The sequence below is a fragment of the Malaclemys terrapin genome, chromosome 3 (genome assembly GCF_027887155.1).
Source record: "Malaclemys terrapin pileata isolate rMalTer1 chromosome 3, rMalTer1.hap1, whole genome shotgun sequence".
Taxonomy (NCBI): domain Eukaryota; kingdom Metazoa; phylum Chordata; order Testudines; family Emydidae; genus Malaclemys; species Malaclemys terrapin.
The window spans coordinates 80,884,633-80,899,791 of NC_071507.1; the positions used below are offsets into that span (position 1 = coordinate 80,884,633).

Genomic DNA, 15,159 nt, shown 5'->3' on the forward strand with positions numbered 1-15,159 from the left:
ACTTGATTGGAGGTGAACAGTTGAATCATCAGCTCCATATTGGTAGACATTAGATGTACAGTGGGACACTTACTGGGGGAATCTCCTGGAAAGGCATGGCCAAGGGGGTATTTCTGGGGAGAGTGTTGGGAATGAGTGGGGCTTAAGTGGAGGAGATATTGCCAGAGGGAGACCCTCCTCCAGCAATCTTAAAGGAGGTTTGCTGGCTGAAGCAGCTGCTAGCCCTGGCAGCTGCCTACCATGGCAGTCCTTTGTTTGTGGTAATAGAATGCAGTCATATTGGGTCTCAGTTTTTTGACCTGAAATGTTTGGGACTCAATCACTGCTTTTCCCATAAAATCCAGGGGTAAATGTCACAATTGTTACCACTAGCAATTGATTCAATGGGTTCGTGTGTTGACACAAGGTGTAGGTTAGTTAATTGGGAGAACAATTGTTGACTTATCATTTCTCCCATGTCAGTCAGATCCTAGACTGTTTACCAGATTGATTTTTCAATATACAAAAGAAAATAGTTTTTTTTCCCCTAGTTTAACATTGTTAAATTGAGTAATTTCATGATATGGAGTTAAATATACAGTAATAATCCATAGGTTTATTTTAATCATTGGATTTTAATGTTAAATTGATACAGTTACTACAATTCTGAATGTACTCTTTAATTTTAAGTGTGTGTTGATGTTGGTAAATCTTCTTGCACATAACTCCTGTAAAGAGGGCAATGCTCTGTTTTTATTCTCTCCTTTTTTGTAGCGTATAGCTGGAATAACAGCTATGTTGCAGCAGTCTCTGGAAGGGCTGCTCTTGGAAGGCCTTCAAACTTCCAATGTTGACATAGTACGTCATTGCTTACGGACCTATGCAACAATTGACAAAACACGAGATGCAGAGGCATTAGTTGGCCAGATTCTTGTAAAACCATACGTAGATGAGGTAAGATAAGAGCCAAAGAAAAGTAACTGGCTTGGGAAAATAATTTGTTTACCTGTGAACATGCCAAGCTTCCCTCGTGCTCCCTCTGAGTGCAGTTAGCACCTTCAAAGCTCCTATTTCCAGCTTCAGGTTGTTCGATAGTATCCCCTAATATCAGTATCCAATTTCATTTATCTTAAATAAATTTGGCATGGGCAATAGAAAAATCAAAATAAAACAGAAGTGAAGCAAAATATAATCATAACTAAGGTTAGACTACAATAAGTGTAATTAGTAAGGCCAGACCTCTTAATTATAGAATATTGGTTAAACAAGTTGAAAATCTCAGATTTCAGAAATTCTTCTCTTGACAATGCATTCTGTTTCAATCTCACCATTTTTCTCCAGGGTCAGGAAGTATCTGATCTCTCTGGTTTTATCTGTACTGTCAGTTCTGGTGGAAGACTTCCACCATTGCACGAGTGTTGATGCAGCTCTACTGGCAATGGTGGAAATAATGTTAGTGTAAACCAGCCGTGCCAGGGTTTTTTCCACAGTGTCAAGTCATGCTCTGGCCTGGATTATTCAATTTGGGAGTTAAAAGTGCTGGTGGCTAATCTACACTACTGTTCCCACTGTTTCTAGCACTGGTGTTGTTGCACTGTTGGTAAGGTAGTGGTGGAAGACTTCCCTAAAATTGCCAATGGGACAAAGCCTTTGTTAGCTGCCCAGATGTTTGTAAACCTTTTCTACACTGGAAACTTCCCCCTCCCTCCCACAAAAAAAATCTGGACTAGTAATAGCAATAGTCAGAAAACTAATGTATACTTGGTATCAGTTGGTCACTGGCACTTTTACTAGCTGATCAACACTAGCACTCCCACTGTCGCTACTGCTGGTTCAACTTAAGGGATGCAAATTTAGTTGGTCATGGTAAACAAGGCCTCAAGGTCTCTCTGGGGCATCATGCTAAGGTATGTGTAATAGTTTCAGGGTAAGTGAACCTGTATTCACCCTTTCATGGTTTACTCCAGGAGTTCCCAGTCAGGTCTTAGATCTCTGGTTTTCACTTGTCCCAATTTCTTCTGACCGGGAAAGTTTTAAGACTGCACAGCTTCCTGCCGTGTCCTGTGATATCCCCAGCAAGCCAGTCCGCCTAATGACCAGAGCTTGTGCTTTTCTTTCTCTCCGAGGACAATGAACAGTGTTTTGCCAACAATTATTACACTGCCCTTTATAAGCAAGCCCAGTTATTCCTAAAGTAAAAGGATTCCAGAAAAAACATAAAAAACAACAAAAGGTCCTAGACACATGCTAAAAGCTTATCAGAGATCACCCATCAGTCTTGGGGGCCCTGGTAGGCCAAAGACTTTCCAACTCTCCTGCAGGGGTTGAAGCCCCTTTGGACAGAAGGTTCCATCTGTTGCTGAAACAGAAAAAAGGCCTGGAGTCCATTTAAATTCAGCCTTTTTATACCAAACCCACCTTTCTTTGTCTTCCTAGTCTCTGGAAACCCACTTTGACCCAGAATACACGAACTTTCTCAGGGAGTGCTACTTCTCTGGAAGTGTGAGTGATTCACCTTAATCACACCCCACTCTTTTAGTTCCTGAAGGATCTGTGGTGGTAACCCTCCCAAGTGGAGTAGACCACAATCGCACATACAAGCCCTGGCCCACAGTGATACATGAACTTAATACAATGTGTTCCCCCAGAGATACTGCAAGCGGTTTCAATATCTGTCATGGTATATCTGGCATTAGGTCATTCCTCATTTTCAAATAGACATAGAAAATAAGTTTACAGTAGTTTTAATTAAGTTCCTGATCTTCATACTGGTGTAACTTCCTCTCAGTTTGCATTAGGGATATATCAAGTGAAATTGGCGTATCACTCAAGTTTCAGTTATGTTTCTCTTCTTGGCTTTTAAAAAACATAAGTATAATTATCTATGTTAATTATCATTCTGAGATTCTACACATTGTTCTAGTGTGTGTCTGTCTTCTTTAAAATCAGTTTTTCCTGTCTCTTCCACAGATTAGTCTGATTTATATGCACTCAAACAGTTGTTACTGCCAGTTAATCATGTACATAAATACAGTAACTCCTCACTTAACATTGTAGTTATGTTCCTGAAAAATGCGACTTTAAGCGAAATGATGTTAAGCATATCCAATTTCCCCATAAGAATTAATATAAATGAGGGGGTTAGGTTCCAGGGAAATTTTTTTCACCAGACAAAAGACAATATTTTATTTTTTTATAAAATATATATATATATATATACACACACACACACACAGTATAAGTTTTAAATAATTTAATACTGGTACACAGTGATGATGATTGTGAAGCTTGGTTGAGATGGAGAGTCAGAGGCTGGGATATTTCCCTTACTGCTAAATGATGAACTAGCAATTGGCTGAGCCCTCCAGGGTTAACTCTCTCACTCTACAAGGCAGCAGAAATGGAGGGAGGGGAGACATCGCAGACAGAGACACACACCATATGTGTGTGAGAGAGAGAGATGCGCATTTCCCCTTTAAGTGCATTCCCTTGTTAATTAGATCAGCTTGCTGAGACCGCAGCTGCTGCAAGCTCCCTCCGTCCTGAGCCCTGGTGTGTCCCCCCCTGCTCTATGGAAGATGGGGTAAGTGGTGTGCAGGAGCAGGGGGGAGGGGGACACTCTGACAGCCCCCCTCTTCCTTTCCTGCCCCCTGCACAACAAGCAGGAGTCTCGGGGAGCAGCTCCAAGGCAGAGGGCAGGAGCAGCACATGGCAGTGGGGGGGAGGGACAGCTGAACTGCAGGCAGCTGCTGCACAGGGAACTTAAGGGAGTAGGGAGCTGATGGGGGGCTGCCGGTCCACCCTGGTTCCAAGCCCCCCACCAGCTAGCTGAAACGGGCTGCTCTTCCTGCAAGCAGTAGACAAAGCAGGTGGCTGCCAAATGACGTTAGGAGGGAGCATTGCACAATTTTAAATGAGCATGTTCCCTAATTGATCAGCAACGAAACAAAGTTAACCGGGACGACTCTAAGTGAGGAGTTACTGTGTGTAGTGTGTGTGTGTGTGTGTATGTGTGTGTATGTATGTATATATATATTTTAAATATGAGAACATGTAGAATAGCACTTCCTAACAACTTGGTAATATATATATAAAAAAAAAATCATTTACCAAGTTGTTAGGAAGTGCTATTCTACATGTTCTCATATTTAAAATAGTTTTTTTTTTCTATTGAAAGTTAATATAGGAGGTTTAGCTCTTCAAGTTTTATACACTTTTCTTCACAGCCAATTAGGAATTCTTTCCAGGAACAGGTAACACCTCCATATTGTTTCAGAGGACACCCACTCCCTCCTGGGATTTGAGTAAACCCCTATTTTAAATTATATTCAGTAAGGCTGCTCATTGACTCTTTCCTTGTGTTTTGATTGAATTATAAAATTACTGTACTAAAATTAGTATCTTAAAGCTTGCAACACTGCTAATGGTTCTGAAAGATCTGGCCCATTCATACTATGTCTGCTTGGGGGAAAAGCATGTATAATACCTGAGTCATCTCAATAATACCTGATGACATATATGTAAATTTTTCTATTAAAGAACAAAATATAATGTATGCTCCTTGTGTGCATTATTGTGAGCAGTAAGGAATCATTCCTACCCTCACATGTTGTTCTCTGTACTGCATAATATTTTTCCTCCTTATCTGGTGGCTTTGGGTTGTGGGTCAATTTAATCGTTCATTCTCACACTACTTTACCCTTAGACTCTGTTATGGTCAGAGAACATCATTCTCTTAGTTGAGAGAGACTTAATAAAGCTCTTCTCAATTGAAGGGGCTGCTATTGAGCAGTGTGAGGTGCTGAGTGGTACTGCATTTTCTCTCCCTTTTCCTAGGACAGAGCAAGGTGTTCTTGTAACAGTCCTATTTATGCAATGTTGTGACTGGTGTATTGCTAAAGATGACAAATATTTAAGGTGCAGAACAACATCTCTTTATCAAAATCAGTAACAAAGGGATTTTATTTCTCAAATACTTGAGCACATTCCCATATTGTGATCTCTTGTTCCTGGAGCTGTACAGTAGCCTTTCCTCAGCCTAGCCTGCCTCCCTGAAGATCTAGGCAGATGGGCAGAAGTGTCCTAAAAATACTACTTCAGGTTCTTCTGCTTCAGTTCCTTTTAGCTGCTGATTGCCACACCTGTGATTCTTTACGTTAATCCTAGGGGCTGATCTGTGTAGCAGTTGCTTACGGCATGGCTGACTCTTTATGGATCAAATTAGGGAGATTTCTTCATTACGTAATGAGAGATACCTTTGCATCTGGAGGCTAATAGCTGGATACCTTTGCATCTGGAGGCTAATAGCTGGCTTTGTTTCCCCTTTAGCTATGGTTCTTTCACTCTTGTTGTGGAAGAGTAGTCTCCTTTTCTGATGTCAGTGGAGCTGTGGCCACATTGCACAACAATGAACGTGTTCTTTTTTCTGCTCAGAGAGAGGGATGAAACCTGTAACAGTTTTGGAATAAATGAAAGAAAGCTGTTATGAACCATTCCGACTCATCTCTCACCCATGTACCCAAATATTCACAGGGCAGAGTCACTAAAAATTAAGGAACAACCTTTGGGTCTTGAAAGGGGAAAAGAATAGAGCCCTGACCTTGTCCGTTAGAAGTACTGCTTTCAGATCCTTAGTTAAATCAAAACAACCCTGGGAAAGGCAAGTAATTCTGTTTATTATTATGTTAGGTTACCAAGATCCCTTCTTTCACTTACCTACTATCCTAAAGGACTAAAAGGGGAAATATACAATATCCTGACAGATGGACGGGGAATACAAGGAATCAATGGAACAACATTGAAAATAGACCATATTGCATCTATCTGTTTTGTATTGTTTTATACTTAGTTCTTGCCCCAAAGAGCTTACAATCTATCTTTTAGTTCTGTGTTTGTACAGTGCCTAGCACAGTGGGGTTCTAGGGCTCCTACATGCTACACTAATACAAATAATAATTCTCCTAAAAGGGTAGAATACCCTGTAACTGAAGCTCACTGTAGCTTGGGTTGATTTTAAAAACTGACAATAAAAAGCTATTTGAAAGGGACTGTGGACCCAATCCAATGTCCATTAAAGTCAGTGAAAAGACTCCAGTTAACTTCAGTAGGCTTTTGATCAGGGCCCAACCAAGACTAAATTGTAGGTTTTGGAAAGCTTGTTCTTACAAAAACTAAAACCAGTAGAAAATTTTCCGTGGTTTTTTTTTTTTTTTTCAGTCCAAGGAAAAGTTTACAAGAAACATTCCACTGTGGTGTTTACAATCCAGCTATTGTGGCAATGTATGCAAACCTGAAAGTACTGTTGATTGAAACTGACTGTTTAACGATGTTGAGAACTGCCAAAAATTTATAGAAAGTACAAAACTAAATTCAATTTTAAAGTTCTTTAGATTTTAATAATCTCAGATGTTTTTGGTAAACATACATAAAGAAATGTCTTTAAGCATCATTTTTAATCTAACATTGCCCCTTAGAATAACTCCATTCCTATGCATCTTATGGGGGACAAATTATTACAATAAATAAGTAAGAGCAGGTTGATAGACTAGGACTCCTGAAACGTGAGCTTTCTGTGTATTGCTACATTCCTATTCTAGTCCACTTATTAAAGTTTTGTTTTTGAAGCACCTAAATACAACAACTCTAATCACATTTGAATGATTTCAGTGGCTCGTTAAGCCAACCACAGTGCTACATAAGATAAATAAAATATATAACTCAAAATGGGCATTACATTGTAGAAGTTGTAATATTTATTGAATTCAGTGTGTGTATGTTTTACATCTGATGGTTTTTTCTCTGCATATTCTCCTGTCTGATGTTTCACATTAAACTCTTCCTGGCAGGTGATTGTGGAACAATACATTCAATCTCATCCCAGTGGCCTGCAGGCCATGTACAATAAACTGCTGGAGTTTGTTCCTCACCATTGCCGTCTTTTGCGTGAAGTAACAGGGGGAGCTATGTCAAGGTAACAGGTTGTCAGCTATAGTTGTAACAGTTGTTGATTATCCAGTACTTCTGAATGACCTGTATGGTATTTAACTACAAAACACAAAGGATTTGCCTGTCCTTTCCTAAAGATTAAAATCAATACTGTTTCTCTTTTATATCTGCACATTTTAAAAAAGTTGTGAACAAGATTTCCTGATGCTGTAGCACTGGGCTTGAGAAGGAGGAGAAACGATATACTACAATAATGAAACTGAGTACCATTACAGTAGTCCATCAGCTTGGCCTGACCCTGCAGCAGCCCTGGCCTTCTGCAGCCAGTCTGTCTGGAACCTTCCTTACTGTTATTAATTGGGCCCAGGCACCTCAAAAGGTAGAGGGAAAGCCCTCAGAGCAGGGTACTAGGACTCCAGGAAGCCAGGGACTAGAGTCGCCAAGAAGCCCAGTAGTGTTTGGAAGTGACATCGTTCAGAGAAGCCAGGGGGAGGTTTTGATTGCTCTTTGCCCCCATTATACAGGCAATGGGTCTGGGCCAGGGTTTTGAAGCACCCTGACCCTAGGGTGGCTTCCCCCTGTCTGTAGGGTGCCTGGAAATGGCACCTCATACATTTAAGGAGAAGAAGGAAGAGCAGGTCATCAGCTTGGAACATCAGGTTGCTGAAGGTGTCTGTCATATCTTTCCTTCAATGACACTTTTGTCCATGTGACTGATATCTCTGGCAAGGAAACAATCTGCTGAGTGACTGATATGATGAGTCCTTTCCCTGTGCTGCTGTGTGGGAAGTCTAGGACATTTTGCTGAGATGCAAGTAGCTGGGCATCACTGCCTTTCACATCAAGCTACAAACAGGTGGAAATATGACCAAAACTCCAGGATCTAGTTCCCAGTCAGCCCTTGTAGCATTGGTTCATTCCAGAATGAAGACTGGGCCTACTGAGGATGTAACCCCCATTCCCCTCTGATAGTATTCCCAGAAGGAGTGGTTGTCATGGTCATTATCTGTAAACCAATGGTTGGGTTTTCTTTCATCATTCACAATACTATATGATAGATTTTTCTTTGATGCGAGGGAACTTGACTGTGTCCTCCATCCAAGGAGAGGGGCACAAGGAAGTTATTAGAAAATTCAGTTTTCAAAGTTACTGGATTGTCTGCTTAACAAAAAAGAAAAGAATTATTAGTTTACTCCCATAGGTTTGACTAATTCATTATGTGTACTGGAATTACAGATTTGATTGATCTGTATACCTCTTTTTGCTGTCTACTCAAAAACGTTTAATTCCTGTTGCAATTAAACTGCCTGTTTTGAATCCTACAGAATTCAAGTCTGTTAAACTGTATCCATTTATTTATCTATTCAGAGGCTGGTTAATGTAGTAGACTGCTAGAATTAGCAGTGTTTAGAATTTAGTCTCTAGGGACTGCAGAATTACTTTTCTATTTAGCCATCTATTGCTGTGCTTTTTACAAGTCTTTAGATTTTTACTAACATCTCAATTCTGTTAATCCCTCAATATTTTTAATCCTTCTTTTAATAGGAGAATGTTTTTAGTATTTACTCTGATGTATCCTACTAGAATTATAAATGCTGCTTTCTTTTTCTGCTCTGTCAGCTTCTGAATTGGGAAATTCAAGATAAATTTTTAACCTTCCACTTGGAAGCATAGCACCACTTGCTGCATGTAGAAATGAGACTCAGAGGAAGCAAAGAGAGGAATTCCCTTTCTTCCCAACATCCTATTTCCATTTGGCCTCTGATTGATGGGGGAACTGTTGAAACTTTAAAACATACACATTAGAGTAGGATTTTTTTTTACTGATAAATATTTGTTTTTTCAGAATTTACTAAAAATGTGCTTCTGCATAAAACTACTGTTTTTCTAGAAAATGTATTAAATTGGAACAAAGCTGGTTGTCTCAAATATGGTGCGCCAACATAGACATTATAGATATGAAAATTGTGAAAAACACAGAAAGAAAACTAGTTCAAACATGCCTATATAATTATTTTTTCTAATTAAGGAAAACTACATAATGTAGTTCCTGAGTTTTGGTTAACATTATTGCCAAATTTGAACTTTCATGAGTGAAACTTATCTTTTTTTGAGGAAAAAATAATTTGAATAATTGAACTATTTATCCTCTTGCAGTGAAAAAGCAAATACCGTTCCTGGATATGATTTTTTAGTGAATTCAGTGTGGCCAGAAATAGTACGTGGCTTAGAAGAAAAATTACCATCACTTTTCAACCCTGGAAACCCAGATGTATTTCATGAGGTAATTTTACATGTTTTTACATTTGCTATAACTTTGATGTGGGGAAGAACTTGTGTGTCATGTTCTCTAGCTTGTTTTTTCAGGTTCTCTTGTGAAAATTCATGTTGCTGCATGCCTCCGAATAAGATGCATGTTAGAGATCATGTGATAGTTTAAATTCTATTTTAACTTCCTTAGGAGCAAATTCTGCTTTCAGATGCTGGGGCAGAACTCGTGCTGAAGTTAGTGGGATTTGTATGGTCATGTGAATTTGGTCTTAACCTGTGCAAGACAGCAGATATCTCTAGTTTATAGAAAAACACAACGTAAATGAAGAACGGAAAGGGAAAACTGAATGTTTAAGGCTGGAACTGCTAGAAAGAGACAGCTGTTGGGTTAGTTAAACATCTGGGAAGCAACTTGGCATCTGAATGTGACTTGTCCTTTACTGTGGAAAGGTTTTAAAAAAAAAAAAAAAATCCCATCTTTCTCTCTCAACCTTTAGTCTTTTTCATCACTAACAGTGCTGTGACTAAAGATGTTTCAGAGGGAGCTTGAATAATTCAAGTATTTTGAGGGAATGTGAATATAAATAAGACTTTGGAGAAATGGCCTCTTGAAAGAACTACTTGTCTAATGTCATAAATATTTACTGTGTGTGTTCAAAAATGGATTCTGAAGTGTATGGAAATACCTGTCACTACAGTTTTTCCATAATTGTGCACAATGTTGCTGTATGTATGTGAGAGATGACATTTTACTGATACCTGTCAGCTGGAAGCTCAATCTGATGTAGAGTAGGGCATAGAGAATGCAGCTTGCCATCTGAACAGATGACAAACTAGGAAATAGTAAGCCTTCTGCTTTGTCATGAGTTCAGGTGGTGAGATGCCTGTGTCCTTATCTAAACCAGAATGTCAAAATAGCTTTCTTTTGGGTTTATTTTTCTTACTTGTGACTCTCTTAATTGATTAAATCTTCTTTGTAACTAGCTCTATTGATAAGGATTCTTACATTACTCCTTTTAAGATGGTGGGGTGACTGTTAGTAACAAATGATCTCAAGGCGGGAGAGGGAGGAGGCATACCAGGTACATCAGTGCAAACGGACTGCTTAAGAAAATGTTGAACTCTTTGCATATGTAGGTGTATCTGTCAAATGGTTCTCCCTATGTTCATGCAAAACTATCTGTAATAAAAACAGATCCATTTCTCTTAGAATTTAAGGTCTCCTTCCTGTAAACACACAATGTAATTACTCACATGCCTAAAGTTAAGCACATGTGTTTGCAGGTTCGGGGCTTAAATAAGGGACAAGCATCATAAGGAGGTTAAAGAAAGAGAGATCCTGTTTTCATGCAACTGTCTCGGATAAGGAAATACAGCAAATGTGTATGTGTGTGTTTGTTTCTAAAGAGAATGCTTTTCAATTTTCCATAAAGCATCAGCTGCTCCTCAGTGTTCCATTGAATGCCCTGTGTATGACAGTGTATCAGTTGCATAGTGCTTTTGTCCTTCATGCTGTTCAGGTTAAATTGGAATCTTTGTATCTTTACTGAAAGCTTATCTCCATGTAAAAAGAATAACTTTTAAAAGCTTGCCTTTTTAAATTAAGCTGATATTGACCCATGATCCAGATTAAAATAATTTGACCTTCAGTTACACCATGCAATCAAAACAGAGTACTTCCGCAACAGACTATTTAAGTGAGAATTTAGCAATTCTGAATCTGAGTCATTAAAATATTTAAAATCAATAAATAAAAATTTCAAGCGTCAAAATGCTGTGAAGTCCATTGTTGTTAAAAGACCAATAGAAATGTTTCCAGGAATTAAAATAAATTCCATAGACACTTTTAAAATAATTCCTGCATTGTTTGTAACCCAGATATTGGAATACTGAATCTCAAATGAAATTGACCTCATTGACTTTTGAATGCCAAAGATACAGGAAATAAACTTTCTACAGCTTTTAAAGTTCATTTACATTGTGCATTTGACAGTAATTTGTATATAGTAAGTTTCACACTAAGGATATCACTGTACACAGTATTGCCTGCTTATGTGGCTTTTTCACACAGCAAAAGAGGATGGAAAAATACTTTAAGAAAAGAAACTGTTTATAGACCGACGAAAAATTGGCACAGGGTCTCAGAAGCAGGTTCAATAACAGAAGCCACTTTCAACTTATTTTTTAGATTGACTAAGGCAGAGCATCTGCAGTTCCCATTTACTTCAATGAGCTTTGTGGCTGCTCAACACTTCTGAATATTCCGACATTTTTATGTTCAGAGGCCTAACTGTGAATTTAGGAGTCTAATTTTAGGCACCCGGGTTTGAAAATTATTTGCCTTGTTTTTGTATTCTGAAGTAAGTTGTCCAAGGTAGACAGACAAATTTAGTAAGAAGGCTGGGGTAGAACTCCCAGGCCCCTGCTCTAACTATTACACACAATGCCTTTATTATTACTGTGGAAAGGTTTAAAAAAAAAATCCCATCTTTCTCTCTCAACCTTTAGTCTATTTCATCACTAACAATGCTGTGCCTAAAGATGTTTCAGAGGGAGCTTGAATAATTCAAGAGAAATGCTTTTAACCTCTTCTAAGAAATGGCATGTAAGCTATGTCTACACTGCAATGAAAAACCCACAGCTGGCCCGTGCCAGTTGGGTAAGGCTAAGGGGCTGTTTAATTGTGGTTCAGATGTTTGGGCTTGGACTGCAACCTGAGCTCTGGGACCCTTTTACCTCACTGGGGCCTGAAGCACAGGCTGCAGCCTAAGCTCAAATGTCTACACCCCAGTTAAATAGCCTTTTAGTCCAAGCCCTGCAAGCTCGAGTCAGCTGGCATAGGCCAGCTGCAGGTTTTTAATTGCAGTGTGGACATACCCCTAATGTCCTGTAGTCTTTAACTCATGTTAGTTTTATTGTCTAATTCAAAACAAGCCAAGTTCATATAAAATTGGTTCAGTATTTTAAGTTACTTTTAAGTTTGTTCAGGTTTTTTTAAGATGACTTCAAAGCTAGTGTGGCTTAGAATGTTAGACTAATTCAACTTTAAGCATCATAAAACTGCTGAAGCAGTTTTCGTCAGCTCTGTTTTTGATATCTCAGTGAGATGTGTAAATTAGATCAAGTCTCTAAGACTGTATTGTACTTTAACTTCTTATATATAAGGTTGTTAAGAATCTCAGATTTGTATTCTGTTACATATTTATTGGCAAATGTATGGTATGGAAACCATACTTTAAAGAATGAGCAAGGAGGACAGATTTTAACCTTAACTCTACATTTCCTAATTTCTGTTGGATAGCTCGCCCTTAACATTACATTAATGCCACTCTTTTTGTATGACATAGTGCATAAATGTTGTATAGTAACAAAGTAATACTTAGAATGCATCTCCTTTTCCTCAGGTGGTTCTTAGCTTTGTGCCTTGCAAAACACAGAATGTATGACTTGAGGAATCATGTTGAGTCAGTTAACAATAGCTTATTGTTGAGAATGGATGCAGAATAGCTTTGAGGTACTTGTAAACATCCCACTTGAGATACCCAACTCTGAAAGGAAGTAGTCTAGATAGTTATTCTGAATTACTTATTTGTAAAACATCTGTATACAACCAAAAACATCTAAGACCGCTTCCTAAAATAAGGGCCTAATGTATTATGCCTATAGTGCAAAGTAAACCTCATACTATCAATCGGTTTTGAATTCTTTCCTCCTTCCCTGCCCACACCAGTTCATTCCATTCCTACTTCACAGCTTTATCCCTACATGCCTGGCACTGACACTATCCCGCAATCACCTGCTCCCACCTTCTTCTCTTAACACTGAGCAACATGGGAGCATCTTTTCTTCCACTTACAGACCAATGAATCCGCTCACAAGTCCTGGAGCACCTCTGAGTTGTTAGTGCAGTATACTTAGACAAGTCTGGAGCGCCAATGAAAGGGAGGTGTCGCTGTGGAACTTGCACACTCGTGGCATAATTTGTGGTGAAGGGGTCAATCTCATTTCCCTTTATCATGGAATAAACTGGATGATTTCTTCAGTTCCATTGCAGCCCAGGCTCTGGCCTTATGTGGTATGTCTACACTACAAAATAAATCCTGTGGCAGAGTATCTCTGAGCCTGGATTTATAGACTCAGTCCAATGGGGCTCATGCTGTGGCGCTAAGAATAGCTATGTAGATGTTCCTGCTTGTGCTCTGAAACCCACCCCCTCCCTGGGTTTCAGACCCCAAGCTCCAACCTAAGCGGTAACATCTACATGGCTATTTTTAGAACTGAAGTTTGAGCTCAAGTCTGTAGTCTCGGGCTTTGAGATCACTGCCATGAGTGTTGTTTTTGCAGTGTAGCTCTACCTATGGAGATTAGAAGTGGGGGAAGTGTCAGCTGACTTTGAGAAATGAGTACAACTATAATCGTATAGACCGCGCAATAGAATCCGCATACAGTCTTGACTATTTAAGAGGAAACTCTGAAGTATAGTAGTCAGAATGTGGTTTTTCTTCATACAGAAATACACTATAAGCATGGATTTTATACAGAGATTTGAACGACAGTGTGGATCGCAGGCCAGCGTGAAAAGATTAAGATTGCATCCTGCCTACCATAGTTTTAACAATAAGTGGAATTTGCCTGTTTATTTCCAAATAAGGTCAGTATTTGATTTTTTTACTTGTAAGGGAGGAAGCAAAAGCAAAGTTTAGCCATAGCAAAAGAATGTAGCCCACAGCCAAAGCTCCTCCATCCCTGGGAGCTGTACTTGTCACATAAAAGCAGCTTTCTTAAAATGTAGAAGAAGCCAAAATGTAAATAAATCTGAAGAAAAAGCATGGATACTTCAACTGGTTACCAGGGCATGTAATTATTTTATACTGCTTTCACTGACTCCTGGTCCACACTAGCCCCCCATTTCGAACTAAGTTACGCAAATTCAGCTACGTTAATAACGTAGCTGAATTCGAAGTACCTTAGTTCGAACTTACCGCGGGTCCAGACGCGGCAGGCAGGCTTCCCCGTCGACTCCGTGTATTCCTCTCGCCGAGCTGGAGTACCGGCGTCGACGGCGAGCACTTCCGGGATCGATTGCTTACCGCCGGACCCGAAGGTAAGTGTAGACCTACCCTGAGTTAGACAAGCCAGAAAACCAGCTACAGTTATATTGAGGTTGGTACAGAGTCTCACTGCTGATAAGACTGCCAGGGACTGGTCTAGACTAGTTTTCAAACCTTGTGCATCTTCTATAGCTCAGTCTCTGCTTATCTTCTTCCTGGAATTAGAAAGAACATAGATTTAATAGAATTTTTGCAAGGCTGGTGGAATGCTTAATAAACTTGCTATCATGGTAGAATTCTGTTTTTTAAAAGCTCTAAAATAAAGGGTTGAATATCGTATCAATTAATGTGCCATGGTTATGGATTAGCTGTACATCTAACCCCTTCTCTCATTTCACTGAGTATACCTCCATAGGTGTTAGGTCTCATGACTTTACCTTTTCTGGGGTGGAATTGTGCAATTCTCCACTCTTAGACCAGGTCCTGAGCTAAAGTAGCCTGTGTACCAGCTATGGTTATTCAGCAAATCCAGTTGGACTCAGTACGTGCAGTTTTCCCTTCTGGAGCTTATGATCAGAGGTAAACCCAGTGGATCAAAAGAGCCTTTAAAAATAAATAGTTGTGTAATCTTAACAGTAAGAATTAAGTATAGCATAAGAGATAAGGGATTTGTAAAATAAAGGTCTACACACATCTCTTACCTAGAGGCTTGTCATCCCCTGGCAGAGAACCTGGGCATGTCTCTTTCCTGTCTCCCCACAGTGTCCCCTCCCTGAGAGTGTCAGCTTCATCCCACCAGAAACTCCTTGTCTCAGATTATCTCCTATATTTACAACCTGGGATTCCCTCCTCGCTCCCTTCCCTCCCTTCCCCCCAAAGCTAGGCCATTGAGCTCAGATGGTAAGAGGTGTGA

At 39.5% G+C, this 15,159-nt stretch overlaps 1 protein-coding gene and 1 pseudogene across 3 annotated transcripts in view; both read left to right on the forward strand.

Annotated features, from left to right (window-relative positions):
• Window positions 1–15,159, forward strand: part of COG2 (component of oligomeric golgi complex 2) — a 50,079-nt gene that overhangs the window by 15,654 nt on the left and 19,266 nt on the right. For all 3 annotated transcript variants that reach the window (XM_054021778.1, XM_054021780.1, XM_054021779.1), the window contains 4 exons: window positions 754–933; window positions 6,825–6,949; window positions 9,082–9,208; window positions 13,707–13,846. In XM_054021778.1, coding sequence (XP_053877753.1) covers window positions 754–933; window positions 6,825–6,949; window positions 9,082–9,208; window positions 13,707–13,846 — 572 coding nt within the window. The remainder of the gene's footprint in view (window positions 1–753; window positions 934–6,824; window positions 6,950–9,081; window positions 9,209–13,706; window positions 13,847–15,159) is intronic.
• Window positions 7,524–7,936, forward strand: LOC128833695 (40S ribosomal protein S14-like; annotated as a pseudogene).